General features: G+C 46.9%; 1 protein-coding gene across 1 annotated transcript in view; it reads right to left on the bottom strand.

Moving 5' to 3' along the window:
* Positions 1 to 471: 471 nt before the first annotated feature.
* Positions 472 to 21,091, bottom strand: part of ALG5 (ALG5 dolichyl-phosphate beta-glucosyltransferase) — a 36,323-nt gene continuing 15,703 nt past the window's right edge. Inside the window, exons 6-10 of the mRNA XM_044285282.1 lie at positions 20,275 to 20,388; positions 18,314 to 18,373; positions 15,509 to 15,660; positions 2,930 to 3,015; positions 472 to 889 (exon numbers count right to left, since the gene is read on the bottom strand). Coding sequence (XP_044141217.1) covers positions 774 to 889; positions 2,930 to 3,015; positions 15,509 to 15,660; positions 18,314 to 18,373; positions 20,275 to 20,388 — 528 coding nt within the window. The 3' untranslated portion in view covers positions 472 to 773. The remainder of the gene's footprint in view (positions 890 to 2,929; positions 3,016 to 15,508; positions 15,661 to 18,313; positions 18,374 to 20,274; positions 20,389 to 21,091) is intronic.

Below are 21,091 nucleotides of genomic sequence, written 5' to 3'. Positions count from 1 at the left end.
GGTAGTGTTGTGATCAATTTGCATATGTATACCCACAATTCTTTGCGCTGTGTCCATGATTTATTTGTCAGCACACAGGAAGTCTTCTCTGGCCGGACAACCATGGTATTACATGGAAGAAATTCAAATGCAATGCATGAACATCTCAAATCCGCCAGTATGGAACCTTCTTACAGGACAGCTCTCCAAGCTTCCATGACCTTGATATGTCCAAACAGGGCATATGGACAGGGGTTGACTTCATGAGACAAGCCCTTTAGCTTAGCAATGAAGATCCTTTGCTTGCACATAAACATCCTTTTACATGGCACAACATAATTCATTGTGACAAAACATTTTTTGCAACACGTTTAAAGATCAAAGTGACCAACGGACGAGACATTTATGTAAAAAGGAACATTTTTAATATGTATTTATGCCAATATACATATTATACAGTTTCAATTATGTGTTAAAAAAAAAAAAAAAAAAAAAAAAAAAAAAAAAAAAAAGAAGAAAGCCAACCATTTCTAGACATTTGCTGTCTCTTTTGCTGTTTGTAGAGAACGGACTGGTCACTGAACAGTAGGATGCACCTATTCACATAGATTTGACCCCTGCTGTAATAAAGTCCTGCCATCGGACAACACTACCACCAGAGATGATGAAACACAGAGTTGTTTCAATACACCGTAAAATGTAGACCCATATTAACACTGGACCTCCCACGCCAAGATCATCCAACAAGGACTGCTGCTTCCGGACTCCATGTTTCCTTAGATCAATATAGAATCTTAATCCAACTTTCTAGTTGTATCCAATTTCCAGGCACCAGTGAGATAGCGCAGCCGTATAAAAAGAAGGTCTCGTCCCATCTGCAACCAACTCCAGAAAGGCACCAGTTTAGATCCTGTATATAAAATAAGAAATATTATGGAGCATCCAAAAATATTCACCTCATAATTTACCTATCAAAAAGAGTTTAATAGACTAATGACGTTTAAATATATACACACACACACACACACACACACACACACACACACACAGCAGTAAGTAAAGTCATTAAAACCATGGAAATCAGTAGTTAAGTGGATCTTATTTTTGGCTGCGCAGCAAGAGCAGCACCTCAACTGCTATATCTGAAAACTCTACAATGATGAGGTAGAAATATGTTTAGCTTCTGCAGGTTTCCAAAATTGTGGATTAATGAAAAAAACAGTTCTAGGAGCTAGATATTCCGGCAGCATGTCGTCCAACATGGTAACCTTTCCAATAAATGTTTGTTAATGTAATACATGGAAGGGCTCAAGTCTATCAGAGCAGCTCTCCCAAGTGGGTGATCCCTCCCCTATGATGTCCATATGAGAACAGCTCTCCCAAGTGGGTGATCCCTCCCCTATGATGTCCATATGAGAACAGCTCTCCCAAGTGGGTGATCCCTCCCCTATGATGTCCATATGAGAACAGCTCTCCCAAGTGGGTGATCCCTCCCCTATGATGTCCATATGAGAACAGCTCTCCCAAGTGGGTGATCCCTCCCCTATGATGTCCATATGAGAACAGCTCTCCCAAGTGGGTGATCCCTCCCCTATGATGTCCATATGAGAACAGCTCTCCCAAGTGGGTGATCCCTCCCCTATGATGTCCATATGAGAACAGCTCTCCCAAGTGGGTGATCCCTCCCCTATGATGTCCATATGAGAACAGCTCTCCCAAGTGGGTGATCCCTCCCCTATGATGTCCATATGAGAACAGCTCTCCCAAGTGGGTGATCCCTCCCTTATGATGTCCATATGAGAACAGCTCTCCCAAGTGGGTGATCCCTCCCCTATGATGTCCATATGAGAACAGCTCTCCCAAGTGGGTGATCCCTCCCCTATGATGTCCATATGAGAACAGCTCTCCCAAGTGGGTGATCCCTCCCCTATGATGTCCATATGAGAACAGCTCTCCCAAGTGGGTGATCCCTCCCCTATGATGTCCATATGAGAACAGCTCTCCCAAGTGGGTGATCCCTCCCCTATGATGTCCATATGAGAACAGCTCTCCCAAGTGGGTGATCCCTCCCCTATGATGTCCATATGAGAACAGCTCTCCCAAGTGGGTGATCTCTCCCCTATGATGTCCATATGAGAACAGCTCTCCCAAGTGGGTGATCTCTATGATGTCTGAATAAAAGCAGATCTCCCAAGTAGGTGATTTCCCCCTCTATGATGTCCACATGCACTAATCGGGTAGAATAGGGCCTGTCTTCATAAGACAACAGCTTTAAACAGGATATACTTTCTATGACTGTCCAATAATCCAGAATATCTGATAATTTGGCTGGATTTAAAACGAGTTTGATTCAAGATGGAGCCACAATCGTCAATAAGAGCAGTCCAGCAGCAGTTCCCAAGTGTAAATATACTACTTGGTTTGTATACTACTCGTGGCTATTTGACGTATAGACTGGACCCTGGAAGGTGTTAAAATGACCATAATCATAACATAATAAATCTGGGTAAAGCTGTATGGCAGAAACCTACTAAAAATCCTTCTAATTAAATCCCCTCACAACCTTTGGCAGTATTTGGGAGTCCCAAAAACATTAGATTGTTGAAGATACCAACATTTGTGTTTTGATTACATAAAGGGGATATCTTATCAAGAACCCAGTTTTGGCTGGTGATGTGTCCGATGTCTGTAATCATGTTCCTATTAGTCTGTTATCATGCAGTGTTCTTTAAGGTCCTTTAAGGCCTCTACATAAAATCATTGTCTGTCAGCAGTACATTGCAGTGTAAACGGGGCTCTGCTGTCGGCAGACAATGAATCTGTATGTGGATGAGCAATCGCTACCGTATGGAAATGCAGCTTTCACCTCCACTCAATGACCGGCCAGGGTAAAAGAGCCTTTAGACTTTTGCCATGCATTCAGTACAGCATAATACAACCTACATCTTACCTTCAATCTCTGTCCAATTTACTGCAATTTCTGCAACTGGGATCTTTAAGCATTGGGCTATATATAGTAGTTCCACATCAAACGCCCTGCAAACAGGAGATACAGAATATTGATCGGTGCTACTGCAGATGTCATTACTGCTCTGTGCAGAGGCCATTTACAAATCAAGTGGTTTATCTGCTCAGAATCATCTTCTTATAAGGAGGAAGGTTAATTACATAGATGAGAAGGTCGGTGCACCCTGCGGTCTATTAATCAAAACACCAAGCTAAATCCTGGAGAAATTCATGTACAGTCTGGGACTCTATACAATGGAAGGTTGTAGATTGTAAGCCCTCACGGGCAGGTTCTCTCGCCTTCTGTACTAGTTTGTAACTTATGTCGTTCATGCTTTTTGTAGTTTTATGCATGTACACCCCTTTTCATATGTACAGTGCCATTGAATAAAAAGGTAATAATAATAATAATAATAATAATAATAATGTAAAAATAACACCTAAAAGGGGTTCTCTGGTTCAGGCCGGAGCCAGAAAGAAGCTATTCTTTTACTATATATGCGTGGAGCATCTGAGAATTTCCTTGTTCCGATGCTCCCCCTTGCCTTGCGCTGCATCTCGCAGCAGAAGGTCTGTTTGTTTGCTGCTGGTGACATCACCGGCTTCACATCACTATACTAGGTGGAGACTTCGCCTAGCCGTGTGTCAGGTGACATCACCGGAACAGATGTGCAGTCTACAGCGCTTACAAAACAGCCTAGGGCAGCACTATAGACCACCTATTTATTGCGGTGACGTCACCGTGCTCACTGCTAGGCAAAGTCTCCACCTAGCATAGTGATGTGAAGCCCGATATGTCACAGTCAGTAAACAAACAGAATTGGTGCTGACCCGCAGAATACGGCTAAGATGTTGTTTTTAGCGCATAGTCAACACCCTCAAAACAAAAAACATGGCAGATTTGCGTTTTTTCTTTCAATTTCACCACCCCCATTTTCTAACAAAAGACATGGCCAACTAAATAGTGCAAACAAAAATACAACTCGTCACCAGCCCAACGGAAAATTTAAGTTCTTGGAATGGCAGGGAGGAAAAAACTAAAAATACAAAAACTGACTGTCCTTATGGGGTTAACGTAGAGAGAGCGGCATACCTCAGATAGGCGAGGATCATCCTCATCTTCAGATTCTGATGGTCCACGCTCTCCCGCTAAACCTCCTCCCAATTGCTGGTCCCATATCCAACAACTACCTACCAAACAGGACTTTCGGGCCCTAATTTCGGAAGTAAAGGACGCCTTTAAAGAGGAACTGGCGGCGGTGAGACAGGATGGTTCAAAATGTGGGCCACCCCGTACACCAGCTAGAAGACCATAATGCGTGATTCACGCACAGTGATTCGCACGCTCCGAAAGCAAACATCTTCGGATACCCTCCAATTACGCGACTCACGTGGAAGATCTAGACAATTGAGGTTGCCACCACAATATTAGGGTGTGCGGGGTATGGATAGTGCACATAGGGCACTCAGACAAAAATCGCTGGAGGGGCCTAATGACTTTGGCCTTAAGGAGTCTCCAGATCTTCCTTTTATTCTCCATACGTCGTAAACTGCATAGTACGTGCTTTCGCCATAATGTTTTCCTTAAAAGGGTTGTCCGGGTTCAAGGCAAAATCATCCGCCCCAAGTAGACCTTGTATTTGAGTGTCTAAAGATATCAGTTTTTTTAAAATTATTTCCACTTCTTTGTGTAAATACTCAATGTTCAATAACATCAATTCAAACTAGTATTGTTCACCAATTCAAACTTCTTACAAAATTCCTCATTATTAGGAAATAAATTAGGGCGTAGGTGGGACCTCAAACCTCGTGGGATCCTTTGTGTTTTATAGTATTCTCTCAATGTATTGAGGTGTAGTTCAATCGTGATGAGCCTTTTAGACTCCTGTTCATATTTCCTTTTCAACAGATCGATTGATGGTGTGCTTAAAGAAAAAGACACATCACTCTTATCATTGATCAATCTGTGAATGTCCTCTTCAGTATATAAGTACACATTCATGTTAACAGTCTCTTTGGTCTTACCCGGTCCTTGGGATTCTTCCATTTCAGATGTATAATAATCCCCAGTGCACTCTCTCTGGATCCAAACAGCAAAGAAAACGTTGTGAAGAGCAGCACCCACGGGCCTTTTCAATGTTTCCGGCATGCAACAGCCAAACTACAACCGCAGATCCGCAGCAGTCCACCGATTAGTAGTCAAACAGGTAAAGGCAGCATCTCCAGATATTTATTTTATTCTTCGTACTTACAGGAATGTGTACAAAAAGTGCAAAAAAAAATGCAACAGTTTTGGCTTCACTCATCTTCAGGAAAGCTCTGAGGCGGGAATGGTTAGACAGTGGACAGCTGTGGTGCTGTACAGCCTTGTCGACCTGAAAGATCCTTTTTCTGATAGGATTCTGACATTTGAAGAACTGCAGGCTAAATTCTCACTACTGTATACTCTAAAAGTTCAATTCCACAGAATACTCCACTATTGTGAGACCATAATGGGATCCATGAATGTCCCCAACCTAACCCTCTTTAAGCCTATATTTAAGCCCCTCTGCCAAAGGCCTTATCTCGACATATACCTTATATTTTCCTTCATATACTAACGGCAGCTAAATGTCTGATCGCCCTCTACTGTAAACCCGCCGCAACACCTTCGTGACCGGACCTCTAAGCTCGGATCCCTGGAGAATTCAATAGCTCTTCAGCCGGAGGCACCGACGGCAAAATTATTAAAAATGTTTTCCAACAGGGCACTCTGTAGACTATAATAGCTTTATAGACTGAAGAGACACTATGGTTTCATTTTCACACTTATGTTCTAATAGACATTGCCCGTTTTTAATGCACACTTATGGGGGGGGGCGGCTATCTGTGGATGGCACCTTATGGGGTGGGGGGGGCGGCTATCTTTGGATGGCAAACTTTATGGGGGGGTGGGGGCTATCTGTGGATGCACCTTAGGGGGGGGGGGGGCTATCTTTGATGGCACACTTATCGGGGGGGGGCGGCTATCTGGGATGGGCTATCTGTGTATTGACACTTATGGGGGGGGGCGGCTATCTTGTAGGCGGCTATCTGTGGATGGCACACTTATGGGGGGTGCGTCATCTGTGGATGGCACACTGTTATGGGGGGGGGGCGATCTGTGGATGGCACTGTGTTATGGGGGGGCGATCTGTGGATGGCACTGTGTTATGGGGGGGCGATCTGTGGATGGCACTGTGTTATGGGGGGGCGATCTGTGGATGGCACTGTGTTATGGGGGGGGCGATCTGTGGATGGCACTGTGTTATGGGGGGGCGATCTGTGGATGGCACTGTGTTATGGGGGGGGCGATCTGTGGATGGCACTGTGTTATGGGGGGGCGATCTGTGGATGGCACTGTGTTATGGGGGGGCGATCTGTGGATGGCACTGTGTTATGGGGGGGCGATCTGTGGATGGCACTGTGTTATGGGGGGGCGATCTGTGGATGGCACACTGTTATGGGGGGGGGGCTATCTGTGGATGGCACACTGTTATGGGGGGGGGGGCTATCTGTGGATGGCACACTGTTATGGGGGGGGGGCTATCTGTGGATGGCACACTGTTATGGGGGGGGGGCTATCTGTGGATGGCACACTGTTATGGGGGGGCGGGCTATCTGTGGATGGCACTGTGTTATGGGGGGGGCGATCTGTGGATGGCACTGTGTTATGGGGGGGCGATCTGTGGATGGCACACTGTTATGGGGGGGGGGGCGATCTGTGGATGGCACACTGTTATGGGGGGGGGGCTATCTGTGGATGGCACACTGTTATGGGGGGGGGGGCTATCTGTGGATGGCACACTGTTATGGGGGGGGGGCTATCTGTGGATGGCACACTGTTATGGGGGGGGGGCTATCTGTGGATGGCACACTGTTATGGGGGGGGCGGGCTATCTGTGGATGGCACACTGTTATGGGGGGGGCGGGCTATCTGTGGATGGCACACTGTTATGGGGGGGGGCTATCTGTGGATGGCACCACTGTTATGGGGGGGGGGCTATCTGTGGATGGCACACTGTTATGGGGGGGGGGCTATCTGTGGATGGCACACTGTTATGGGGGGGGCTATCTGTGGATGGCACACTGTTATGGGGGGGCGATCTGTGGATGGCACTGTGTTATGGGGGGGGCGATCTGTGGATGGCACTGTGTTTGGGGGGGCGATCTGTGGATGGCACTGTGTTATGGGGGGGCGATCTGTGGATGGCACTGTTTATGGGGGGGGGCGATCTGTGGATGGCACTGTGTTATGGGGGGGGGCGATCTGTGGATGGCACTGTGTTATGGGGGGGGCGATCTGTGGATGGCAACTGTGTTATGGGGGGCGATCTGTGGATGGGCACTGTGTTATGGGGGGGGGCGATCTGTGGATGGCACTACGTGTTATGGTGGGGGCGATCTGTGGATGGCACTGTGTTATGGGGGGCGATCTGTGGATGGCACTGTGTTATGGGGGGGCGATCTGTGGATGGCACTGTGTTATGGGGGGGGGCGTCTGTGGATGGCAACTGTGTTATGGGGGGGCGATCTGTGGATGGCACTGTGTTATGGGGGGGCGATCTGTGGAGGCACTGTGTTATGGGGGGGCGATCTGTGGATGGCACTGTGTTATGGGGGGGGCGATCTGTGGATGGCACTGTGTTATGGGGGGGCGATCTGTGGATGGCACTGTGTTATGGGGGGGCGATCTGTGGATGGCACTGTGTTATGGTGGGGGCGATCTGTGGATGGCACTGTGTTATGGGGGGGGGCGATCTGTGGATGGCACTGTGTTATGGGGGGGCGATCTTGTGGATGGCACTGTGTTATGGGGGGGGCGATCTGTGGATGGCACTGTGTTATGGGGGGGGCGGATCTGGGATGGCACTGTGTTAATGGGGGGGCGATCTGTGGATGGCACTGTGTTATGGGGGGGGCGATCTGTGGATGGCACTGTGTTATGGGGGGGCGATCTGTGGATGGCACTGTGTTATGGGGGGGCGATCTGTGGATGGCACTGTGTTATGGGGGGGCGATCTGTGGATGGCACTGTGTTATGGGGGGGCGATCTGGTGGATGGCACTGTGTTATGGGGGGGCGATCTGTGGATGGCACTGTGTTATGGGGGGGCGATCTGTGGATGGCACTGTGTTATGGGGGGGCGATCTGTGGATGGCACTGTGTTATGGGGGGGCGATCTGTGGATGGCACTGTGTTATGGGGGGGCGATCTGTGGATGGCACTGTGTTATGGGGGGGCGATCTGTGGATGGCACTGTTATGGGGGGGCGATCTGTGGATGGCACTGTGTTATGGGGGGGCGATCTGTGGATGGCACTGTGTTATGGAGGGGGGGCGATCTGTGGATGGCACTGTGTTATGGGGGGGCGATCTGTGGATGGCACTGTGTTATGGGGGGGCGATCTGTGGATGGCACTGTGTTATGGGGGGGCGATCTGTGGATGGCACTGTGTTATGGGGGGGCGATCTGTGGATGGCACTGTGTTATGGGGGGGCGATCTGTGGATGGGCACTGTGTTATGGGGGGGCGATCTGTGGATGGCACTGTGTTATGGGGGGGCGATCTGTGGATGGCACTGTGTTATGGGGGGGCGATCTGTGGATGGCACTGTGTTATGGGGGGGCGATCTGTGGATGGCACTGTGTTATGGGGGGGGCGATCTGTGGATGGCACTGTTATGGGGGGGGCGATCTTTGGATGGCACTGTTATGGGGGGGCGATCTGTGGATGGCACTGTTATGGGGGGGCGATCTGTGGATGGCACTGTTATGGGGGGGCGATCTGTGGATGGCACTGTGTTATGGGGGGGGGGATCTGTGGATGGCACTGTGTTATGGGGGGGGGGATCTGTGGATGGCACTGTGTTATGGGGAGGGATCTGTGGATGGCACTGTGTTATGGGGGGGGATCTGTGGATGGCACTGTGTTATGGGGGGGATCTGTGGATGGCACTGCGTTATGGGGGAGATCTGTGGATGGCACTGTGTTATTGGGGGGGGGGGGGGGGGTCTGTGGCCGGCTGGCGCTCCTCCTACTGGTAAGTGAAAGGTCTGTGCGGCGCATTGCTTATAGCCGGCCACAGACAGCGCAGGTAAGTATAATGCTTCTAAAATTGCTAAGTAACCATGGCAGCCAGGACTGCAATAGTGTCCTGGATGCCATGGTAACCTATCGGAGCCCCAGCGATTAAACTGGGACTCCGATCGGAACTCTCCGCTGCCACCAATGATGAAGGGGGGGAGGCCACACTAGCCACCAATGAATTTAATACTGGGAAGGGGGGCCGCACTGGCCACCAATGCTTTTATTACTGGGGAGGGAGGGAGGGGGTGGGGGGGGGGGGTCCGCACTCGCCACCAATGCTTTTAATACGAGGGAGGGAGGGGGGTGCCGCACTGGCCACCAATGAATTTAATACTGGGGAGGGAGGGGGGTGCCGCACTGGCCACCAATGTATTTAATACTGGGCAGGGGGGGTGCGCCACACTGGCCACCAATGCTTTTAATACTGGGGAGGGAGGGGGGGGCCAGACCCTTGCAGCACCCGATCAGATCCGCACAATTATTGGTTTGTGCGCTGCGTGTGTGTTGATTGGTTTGTGCGCTGCGCACTTAATAAATCGGCATGGACACACACGTACATTGTGGGGATGGTGTGATTGGACGGTTCCATGCTGTGGGCGGTCCGTACAGCGTGTGGTGCGCCGTGTGTTTATTGGCTGGCGCAATTGTGGGCGGTCCGGGCGGCGACTTTGATTGGACAGCCGCGCTGCTGTGGGCTGTCTGGGCTGCATATGATGCGCCGTGTTTTTATTGGCCAGCGGCGCGGTGCTTTGGGCGGTCCCTGCTGTGTGTGGAGTGTGTGCTGATTGGGTTGTGCACTTAACAAGATCGGCACACACGCACGGACGCGCACGTACATAGGGCTTTTATTAGTATAGATTGTACAATGATATTTACAGAGGTCTATTCCTATTGGACTGCTATAATTCTTGCAGACTGTGTGATTTATATTCTGTTCAAAAAAAATCTATAAAATTATAAAAATTGTGAGAAAGCCCTTCAAAAAAAGGTGAATAACTTTTCCTGATGAGATAAATCGTTAGCATCAATTCGCTCATCCTTATTAAGGACCAAAACAGACTAGTCACTAACGGGTTAAACAGACCGCTCAATGATTATTTTCTCCTATGTGTTCAGTTTATTACCATGGGATTCTTCTGTCATAAAGCAACCTAGCCAATATTTGCCCACAGTAAAAAATAAAACTGTCAAATTGCTAGGCTGGGTTGACAGTCTGTTTTTGCCCTGCGTTTAACATATACGATGGGAAAAGAAAAAGGATGTAAAAGCGCAGTCCAGAAAAAAACATAAAAACTAATTGACCCCTTCCTGACACATGACGTAATAGTGCGTCATGGTGGCAGGTGAGGCTACCTTCATACTAGCGTTCGAGCGGATCCGTTCTGAACGGATCCGCTCATATTAATGCAGACGGTGGCTCCGTTCAGAACGGATCCGTCTGCATTATAACTTAGAAAATTTTTCTAAGTGTGAAAGTAGCCTGAGCGGATCCGTTCAGACTTTACATTGAAAGTCAATGGGGGACAGATCCGCTTGAAGATTGAGCCATATGGTGTCATCTTCAAGCGGATCCGTCCCCATTGACTTCCATTATAAGTCGGAACGGATCCGCTCGCCTCCGCACGGCCAGGCGGACACCCGAACGCTGCTTGCAGCGTTCAGGTGTCCGCTCACTGAGCGGAGCGGAGGCTGAGCGCTGGCAGACGGATGCATTCTCAGTGGATCCGCCTCCACTGGGAATGCATTAGGGCCAGACGGCTGCGTTCAGGGCCGCTTGTGAGCCCCTTCAAACGGAGCTCACGAGCGGACACCTGAACGCAGGTGTGAAAGTAGCCTGACTTGTCGCATTTTGACGTACTATTACGTCATGGTGATCGGGCGGGCAGCGGAGCGGTGCACGCCCGATCACTGCAGGGGCCCGGCAGTCCCTGATAGCTGGGCCCCCTGCTGTATCAGGCAGCATGTTGCAGCAGGTGAGGGAGCGCATCAGGTCCCCGCGCTGCTGTGGCGGGGACCCGATGGGTGAGAGGGCAGCCCGATGCCTTGCACGGCATCGGGACCTGCCTTTTATGGGGGCCGAGTAGATCCAGGCCCGGTCTCCTAGGAAACCTGTTAGTGTATTACACTCATTCACTAACAGGCAATGCATTACAATACAGATGTATTGTAATGCATTGCAGAGGGGATCAAACCCCCCAAAGTTGAAGTCCCATAGTTTCCAAAATGGAGTCACTTTTTGGAAGTTTCTACTGTAGGGGTGCTAATGATACTTCATAAAATAGTTATCACTTTACATTCCCCATATGTCTACTGTATGTTGGCATCATTTTGCAAATGTCTTTTTTTTTTTTTTTTTAGGAAGCTAGAAGTTAAAAATGTGCTTCTAAACTTCTAAGAAAAGTTCCAAAACCTACTTTAAGGACCATTTCAGTTATGAAGTCACTTTGTTGGGCTAACTTAATAGGAACCACCTATAAATGACACCCCTCAAGTTATTCAAAACTGATTTTACAAACTTGTTTAACCCTTTAGGTGTTCCACAAAAATTAAAGCAAAATTGAGGGGAAATTTATTTTGGGGGGGGAGATTGTCCATTTAAATCCAATTTTCCTGTAGCACAGCAAGGGTTAACAGCCAAAGAAACCTCAATATTTATTACCCCAATTCTGAAATTTACAGAAACTGCTGGTCGTAAACTGCATTATGGGCACACGGCAGGGAGCAGGGGGAAAGGAGTGCCATATTGAAGGTACCCCTAGAAAGAAAACCCCCAAAAGTGACCCCATTTTGCAAACTACCCCCCTCAAGGAATAAATCTATTGATGAAGTGAATGCTTTGACCCAACAAGCATTTCTTAGAACTTAGACGCACATGCCTGTGAAAATGAAAAATTTACTTTAATTTCCAATATAAAAATGCTTTAGGCCCAAATTTTTCATTTTCACAAGGGGTAACAGGAAAAAATTCATTTTTTTCTCCGAATACGTCCACACCTCATACGTGGTCATAAAGCTCTGTTTCGGGACACAGCAGCATTCAGAAGGGTAAAAGCGGCATTGAGATTTTCTAACATGTAATTTGCTGAAATTAGTTTAGGGCCCATAACATTTGTATTTTTTCACCAATGTAGCTGTGTGGAGACTTTTTTGTGGGACGGGCTGTCGTTTTTATTGGTATCATTTTGGGATATAGATATAGAGATAGATATAGACATATATCTCTATCTATATCTTTTTTAACACTTTTTAGACAATTTTTGTGAAGGTGAAGTGGACAAAAATGACAATTCTGTCAGTGTTTTTTATTTTTTTTATGGGGTTTTATGGGTAATTATATGATTATTTTATTCCGTGGGTGGATACGTTTATGGCGATACCAAATTTATGTAGTTTATGTTTTACTACTTTTTCAGCAATAAAATCACTTGTGTTTTAAAAATAAATGATATTTTGCATATAGTCCATAACTTTATTTTTTCACCAACGTAGCTGTTAGGGGGCTTGTTTTTTTGAGTGATGGGCTGTGGTTTTTATTGGTATCATTTTGGGGTACATACGTCTTTTTGATCACTTGTTATAAAAAATGTTATGGACGTGAGGTGACAAAAACAGCAATTCCGTAATTTCTTTTCTACGGCATTCACCGCGCGGGATTAGTAATATGATACTTTGATAGATCAGGTCGTTAAGGAGGCGGCGATGCCAATTATGTGTAGCTTTTTATTTTATTTCATTTTTGTAATGACATAAATGAACGGATATGAGAAAATATTAAAAAAAAAAAATATATAAAAATTAAATAAAAATTATTTATGAAGACCCATCTGGATCTTGAAGATCCAGTGGGCCTGATGGCTATACAGTGCATTGCAATAGTCATCTATTGTAATGCACTGTATAGTCAGTGCTATACTTACACTAAGGCTGATCAGCCTTAGGTACATGGCAACCTGGGTGCCTTTGTAAGGCGTCCGGTTGCCATGGCAACAATCGGGCCGCTGCCATCACAGCAGCGGTGGCCCAATGCAAGAGAGAAGGAGCTCCCTCTCAACCCTATGGATGCTGCAGGTGGCTGCTGACCGCGGCATCTATGGGGTTAAACGGCCGAGATCGGTGCCAGCACCAATTTTGGCCGTAGCAGCAGAGTGTTATCTGTAAGTTACAGCAGACACTCTGCTGATGGCAGCGGCTGTTTCTTGAGCCGCTGCCATCACAGCCGGCAGAGAGGACATGGCAGCATGTTAGGGGGCACTTACATTTATCAGAGGCACTGGGGCACGGTGGCAGTCATGCCTGATTTCAGGCTATGATCTGAAGCGTGGAGATCACAGCCTGAAACCGGCATTTTTCTTAATGAAGCACTCCGATTGGTTAGTCTGCAGAGACTGCCCATTTTGTCCGTGCCCATTTTGTGCTCTCTGTGTGTCATCCATATTCCAAGGACGCTGCTAAGCTGAAAATTGGTTTCCAGAACATCTCCTAGCAATGATCCGTGAAAACCACGGACCAAACACAGATGCCATTTGTGTTGTGTCTGTGGTCTTTGCGGATCTATAGACTATAATGTGAATGGAGCAGGCTTCCATTGTGTCACCACCGACCCAAGGTCCATGGAAAACCACTAGTGTGTGAATTTGTACATTAAAGTCAAAAAATATGTGGGCAGTCCGTGGAGACTATGGACAGCACGCGTCCATAATTCACTGATGTGTGAACGAGGACTAATTGGTTTGGTAAACGCATTTTCAGATTTTCTGACAGAATAAAATTAGCCTTCCTGTACAAAAATATGGATGTTGGGAATCAGTGGCTAAAGGGGTTGCTTACCCAATATATTTTATTAAGGACTCAAAGCAAAAGAAGTCAGAAAGGTAATGGCAGGGACCAGGGTATGAAGGGGAACGCGTGTGAAGCTCTAAGGCTAGAGCTACTCAGCGTTGTGTAGCGCGACAATAAGTCGTGTGACAAAAAGGGAACGACTACACTGCAACGTGCTGTGCAACATTTTTTTTTATAATGATAGTAAATGGCGTCGCACTGCAACGTGCAGCATTCAGAAGAGTAAAAGCAACGTGCGACAACAGTCGCACGGAAATCCAACTCGTCACAGTGCCACACCATTGACTATCATTACAAAAAATGTAGCGTGACTTTTCTGCGTCAAGAATTGCCCTAGCCTAATGCTCACTGAGCCAGAATGAAAATTGTGGGAGATTTTAGCTCTGAAGCAAATTGTGAATGTAGCTCTAGACTCTAGCACCGTAACCCATGATCAGTACGAAATAAGTCATGCTTTACAAAATTGCTTCTACATGTAAACTTTAGAACAGAGTCCAGAAGTGAACCCACCCCTTCATCCATATTAGATGGTAAACTGTACTCTGCACTACATCCACTGAGACAGGCTGCACACGAGTACAGAGCACAGCGCAGGATGTCCGACTACACCAGTGTTTAGTTAAAAGACTGCAAGTCAGCGGCTGGAGACAGAACTGTTCTTAATATTTAGAGAATCCTCACACGAGCTAATCCCGAGGACGGGGAATGCTAACAATTTGCTAGTAAAGATAAAAATAAATCCATAAAGCTTCAGCTACAGACCCTTCATTATAAGAGGCATTTCCATCTTGTAAAGGGATGACATGACTTTATGACTAGTGGGGTCTGAACTCTGGGACCCCCACCATCCTTCAGTGCACGGCAGAACGTCTGGCCACCTGACTGTGCAGGGAACCATTTTCTTTTACAAGTTTTGTTGGCAGAGAGGGTGGCCCGGGTGTCACTGTGCAGAGAAACACTGTGTATGGTCTGCACTACTGAATCAGAGCTGCCGCTGCTTCATTCTCAGGACTAGTTTCACACCCGGATCCGGTATTTATTTATTTTTCACATTTTTAAAAGGTCTGCGCATGCGTAGCCCGCAATACCGGATCCGTCAATGTGGCAATCTGAATGCCGGATCCGGCACCAATACATTCCTATGGAAAAAAAAATGCCGGATCCAGGCAAGTGTTCCGTTTTTTTGGGCCGGAGATAAAACCGTAGCATGCTGCGGTATTATCTCCGTCCTGAAAAGTCAGAAAGACTGAACTGAAGGCATCCTGAACGGATTGCTCTCCATTCAGAACGCATGGGGATAATCCTGATCAGTTCTTTTCCAGTATTGAGCCCCTAGGACGGAACTCTAGTGTGATAGAACCCTAAGGGATAACTTTCCACAACTGGAATGCCCCTTTAAACCGATGAAAATAACCATCATAGGTCGTTAAAGGGTTCATGAGATTTGGGTCACACGTTAGGGCCGTATTAGGCAGACAGTCATTCCCTAGTAGAACGGTTAGGTGCGTCAACAAGAGTGAACTGGAAGGAGAGGAAGAAAGACGTATACAATAAAGTAGAAAAGGGGAGCACTTACCAGCGATCGACATGGAGAGCTGTGAATGTGCGAGCAGCGGCTTCTCTTGTAAACAGCTTGAACCCACACTGGGTGTCTTTAACCCCCCGAACACACAAGAACCAGACGAGGGTGTGGAACCCATACATGAGAATGGTTCTGAACAGGGAACGCTGGAAAATAAATGGGGATGAGATTAACTCTCACACTGCCACGTGTAAGACATCATGACAAATTGGCTCCCTACTACACCGACCCCAGTGTGCGCTGTGGTCGACTGCCTATATGGCAGCCACTGACTTCCCGGGGAGTCGTCCCAATCACACAACTATCCCTGCTCCGAGTCCTTGTGAGAGAAGTCCTTGACTTCTCATGGCTAGAATATAAAGGCTTACTACCGGTGGGATCATTTTTTTTTTTTATTCAAGATGAAATCTCTTGGCACACTTTGAGGGGGGCAGCAATTGTTTTAAAGGGGAATGTGTCATCAGAAAACGACCTATTGTTTAAATCACATTATCTTTAACATTTTTTTAAAGAATTTTTTATGTCATTTTTATTTATTTTTTCCATGTCTGTATTCATCTTTAAACAAAACTCCTAAAATCCTGTAGATTTCACACTGACCCCTAAGCAGGGGCGGACTGGGAACTTAAAGTGCCACGGAAAAAATAAATAAATTACTAAAAGTGGCCCTATATGTAGTCTGATCCAAATTGATGGAAGGGAGGGAAAGCAATACAATTTTATGGCACATTATACCACCCCAACGGAGACAAATACCAGTCCATGACAAAATACTGCCACCAGCAACATAAAATACATCCCCCAAAGCTTCCACTGGCCGGCTGTGAGGAGGGCCCAGGCGGCCCCCTGGGCGTCAGCCCACCGGGAAATTTCCCTGTAAGGTCTATGGCCAATCCGCCCCTAAGCTTATAATTGGTGCCAGTTCTTGGTCTGTACAGATGACTTTAATGCAGTTATCTGCCTATCTGTCATTCTAACCCTGCTTGTAATGATATCACCTCTGTGTATAGATCAGACAGGATCCACCATTCACAATAGGCGATTATCAAATCTTATCTATTCTTTCCCCGTACAATGACCTCTGCACAGGTCACAGAACATGCCTAGAAAACTCTCCCATAGAAGTCAATGGGGTCCTCCTGGCCATTATGTCTACGGACCATGAGGCTGCAGCAAAGCAATTTTCTCAATGCTTTTAAATGCTGCTAAAAACAGGTCAGGCAAGATGGCCGCCCCCATAATCATGTTCAGAAAACAGAATAAAAATATCTGTAATCAGAATAGAAACGATTAGATTAAAAAAATGATGTGCGTCACTATCTGGTTTTAACTGGCAGATACAAGTTTTGGTGACACACTGCCTCTCTCTGGGTAGGTTTTCACTGTCGAAAGGCAAGTCATAATATTTACATTCAATGACAGCAAGCAGAGATCTTCCAATTCAAAAACAATGTACACTAAAGTATAAACACCTGCTGCGTGCAGCTGAGCATTTTCATGCAGATGTTGAAGTACTGCGGCTGGAGGAGAACTAGTTAATGAGCAGGGTTATAACAAAACAAAAAAATAAAATCTAAAATTCAGGATGAAAGTAATAAGTAATGAGACTTGATGACAATTTATCATGAAGCAACATCTGTAAATGTGCACAGAAGATAATGCTCAATTGTACAGGTAAGGCTACTTTCACACTAGCGTTCGGGCGGATCCGTTCTGAACGGATCCGCTCATAATAATGCAGACGGAGGCTCCGTTCAGAACGGATCCGTCTGCATTATATTAGCAAAAAAAAGCTAAGTGTGAAAATAGCCTGGGACGGATCCGTCCAGACTTTCAATGTAAAGTCAATGGGGGACGGATCCGCTTGAAGATTGAGCCACATTGTGGCATCTTCAAACGGATCCGTCCCCATTGACTTACATTGAAAGTCTGGACGGATCCGCACGGATCCGCACGCCTCCGAACGGCCAGGCGGACACCCGAACGCTGCAAGCAGCGTTCAGCTGTCCGCCTGTCCGTGCGGAGGCGAGCGGAGCGGAGGCTGAACGCCGCCAGACTGATGCAGTCTGAGCGGATCCGCCTCCATTCAGACTGCATCAGGGCTGGACGGCTGCGTTCGGGTCCGCTCGTGAGCTCCTTCAAACGGAGCTCACGAACGGAAACCCGAACGCTAGTGTGAAAGTAGCCTTAGGCAATTAAACGTCCCTTTACACCAGCCGAATACTGGGCTCATACGAACGCTCATTCCCCGGAGGAGAGGTCATCAGCAAGAATATCCCTTTTGTCCCTAGCTTTAGATGCCAGCAAACAAGGATTGCTACGAATGCCTGGGAGAGGTAGAGATATTAAAGGGGGTCACACTACGTCCTAGTCAAATATCTAAACTTCCCTAAACAGTTGCGTTCTTTCCCAGGTAACTATAAGTACCCCACTGCTTACCCCTGTGCTGAATTTCAAGGCCCCATAATGCCCCTGGATTGGCTGCATAAACAGTGGGCAGCGGCAGTGTCCCTGTACATAGCACAGACCCCTAACTTGGCGGCCAGGCATTGTTAATTGCCTGTGCAGGAGGGCAGCCAGCCTGGGAGGTGGTCCGAATCTTGAGTCCTATGGACAGGGACATCGCCGCGCCCCACAGGTTACATACAGCCGATTCAGGGGGTCTTGAAATACAGTTCAGTGGTAAGAGGGGTATTTAGAGCTGCCTGTGTCAGAACACAACAGTGTACAGAATTGGACTAGTGGACAAGCCCTTTAACTTAGACCTGATTAATCGATGACCAGAAAACTAATATTTACCTTTGCTATGGACTCCTTCTCCAGGTGAGCTCGGGATCCACAGGATATCGCCAGGTTGTCCTGATGGAACGGAAACAACGTTACAGAAACAAAAGCTATGGAGCAGTTTACTAAGCCTGTGGATGGCGGAAGCTTAGACTGGCTGTCTAGACCTTCAGATTCATCATCGAGCCTGAGCCCCTGTGATAAGTGTGATGGAGGGACAGACACTTTCATCTGACTTTACCCCAACCAATGATCGGCTTTATTAGAAATACAAATTTTACGCCACAGTTGTGGTGCAATTTTGCCACAAGAAGTTGAATATTAGACCACACCCCTTTCCTTTGAAGCCAACCCCCTTTCCAGTAAGCCACGCCCCTCATTGGACTAGGCGAGCACAATTTCTCTGAACCTAGATGTGCCAAACTGCACCACATTTTGGTCCATTTTACACCAAAATCTAGGTGCACTCACACTAGCAAAACATGGGTCATTGTGTATACCAGAAGCAAAATGCTAGCCTTTGATGAAGGCCTCATGCACACTACTGTGTCCGTTTTGTGGTCCGCAAACCGCAGATCCACAAAATACGCATGTGGTTCATGTGCCTGCTGAATTTTTTTTTTTAGCAGATCCATTGACTTTAATGTGTTGGTCTGCATTTTGCCGGACATATTCTATCCTTTTGTGGAACAGACATACGGATCTGTATGTCTGCTCCACAAAAATATTTGGGACTGGTGGAAATCCAACTGACTAGAGTGGTATTTTTGTGTTCAGTTCTGCAGGGTCATTACCCATAACAGTACACTATTACTGCACACTGAGCATCTAGAAGTACCTTTTTATCACATTGTTGGTCCCTATGTGCTTCTCAGTGCAGTAAGAGTGTGCATTCCCCAGCAGCCCACATGGGTCGCAGACTACAGTTCCCATCATCTATTTCTGCCCTCCATTCCGGGCTGTTCTCCTCCCCTGCATCTCATATTGTCCTCACTGCTGAGCCCCTTACATTAGATCTGAGATACAGTCCCCTGTAATGCCTAGTGCTGGATTTGGACATGCTCGACCAGTAAGCTGACCCTGGGCAGCGGGCTATGATCATCATATGGTTGGCCAGTAGTGGTGAGTAATAATGTGGGAATCTTCTGTAAAGATTACGGGGGTCATTTATTATCCAGAAATACGCCTATATTAGGTGTATTTCTGGCAAAGATTGTGGTGCAAAGGTTATTTGCGCTGCAATCTGCTACTTTTCCCTGCTCACACCAGGTCTAAAAAAAAAGTGGGCGCCTGTGGGCGGGGGGCAGGAGGCCCGTCTCATTTATCATTTTCTACACCTGTTTTAGGCGTAGAAAATGGTCTAAATGTAAGACAGCAAGGAAGCGCCGAAGTTGTGTAGAGGCCAGCGCCTCTACACAACAGCCAGATCCACCGCCAGATATAGGGGTTAATAAGACCGGCGTCTTAATATATGACCCAATATTGAGAATATTTACTTTGTACCACGTTTTCAAGTTTTGTCTACCAGACTAAACCTTTACAGTGTTCACACACCAATTTGGCATTTTTCTGAATTTTTTTTTTGTGTCTCCATTTTTTGCTCACACTGGCCAAGATTTACTAACCCTACAGATGGCGTAAGCTTAGACCGGCATCACATTTATCACAGGGGCTCAGGCTGGATGATAAATGTGGTGCAGGGACTGACACTCTGTAACAACTATTGGTTGGCTCACTGCGACAGATTTTTATGCCAGAGGTTTGGCAAAATTTTTTAACAAAATTACACATCTTAGGCACTGTCCCCTTCCCCCTGACAGTGAAAAAACACTGTCGTGTGAATGAGGCCTAACATACATTTTCTATAAATGCAGTCAAATGGAGATCCCAGTAACCCGGTGTGCCACACGTGAAAGTCAAGATCCTGGCACAGGCCGCTTCCTAAACGTGAATTGTGCAGAAAAGGGATGACTTACGGGCCAGGGTTTCAGGCTGTCCAGTCCAGCTTCCACGTGTTCTAGATCTGCAAACTTCGTAGCTCCATCTGCGTCAGCCATTAATATAGTCTTCCCCCTCGATACAAGAACACCCTGATGACATAATAGAAGGAAAAGGGAACATGAATATATAAATGCAATCTCATTACAGAGCTCAGCTCCCATGTACATCACGTGTGGATAGTTCAGCCTTAAGGGGTTTCCCCATCAACATCATGAGCACCTAACCTATGGATAAGTGATAAGTGGATGATCGCTGGGGTCTGACCACTTGTACCCCCACCCCCCTTCCCAATCACATCAGGGATCCCCGGGTATCCTGTAATGGAGCAGTGGTGTACATGCATGCTATCTGCGGTCATTCCTACAGAGGTATATGGATTGGTGTCACAAATGCATGTCACCACTCCATTCATACAGGAGACTCTGGGACCCCCATTCTTTGATTGGTGATGGCCCCAACTATGCACATTTATCACAGTGGGAATAAAGGATTGGGTTTGCTGAATTCCAATATGCCTGATACCTCTTGCCTAACATGGCAGAGTTGAGAGAAACCCCCATACACATGAGATCACTGACCGATCCTGCAGAGATTAGGGGGTTCAGCTGACATTTCTATGAGTAGGGACAGTTTTAGAACTTACATTATAGGCGAGCTCCAGGCTTATTTTGGGACCGTGCTATATTGCAAGGACACAATTCTAAGTAATCCGTTTTCCTCCAAATTAAAACAAGGCCTCAGATAAAGACCATTCTGTAGGAGTGACGGTAAGGGTTACAAATGACAAGCATT

This window comes from Bufo gargarizans, chromosome 3 (assembly GCF_014858855.1).
Source record: "Bufo gargarizans isolate SCDJY-AF-19 chromosome 3, ASM1485885v1, whole genome shotgun sequence".
In the NCBI taxonomy this organism is placed as follows: domain Eukaryota; kingdom Metazoa; phylum Chordata; class Amphibia; order Anura; family Bufonidae; genus Bufo; species Bufo gargarizans.
This window is presented reverse-complemented; position numbering and strand designations above follow the sequence as displayed.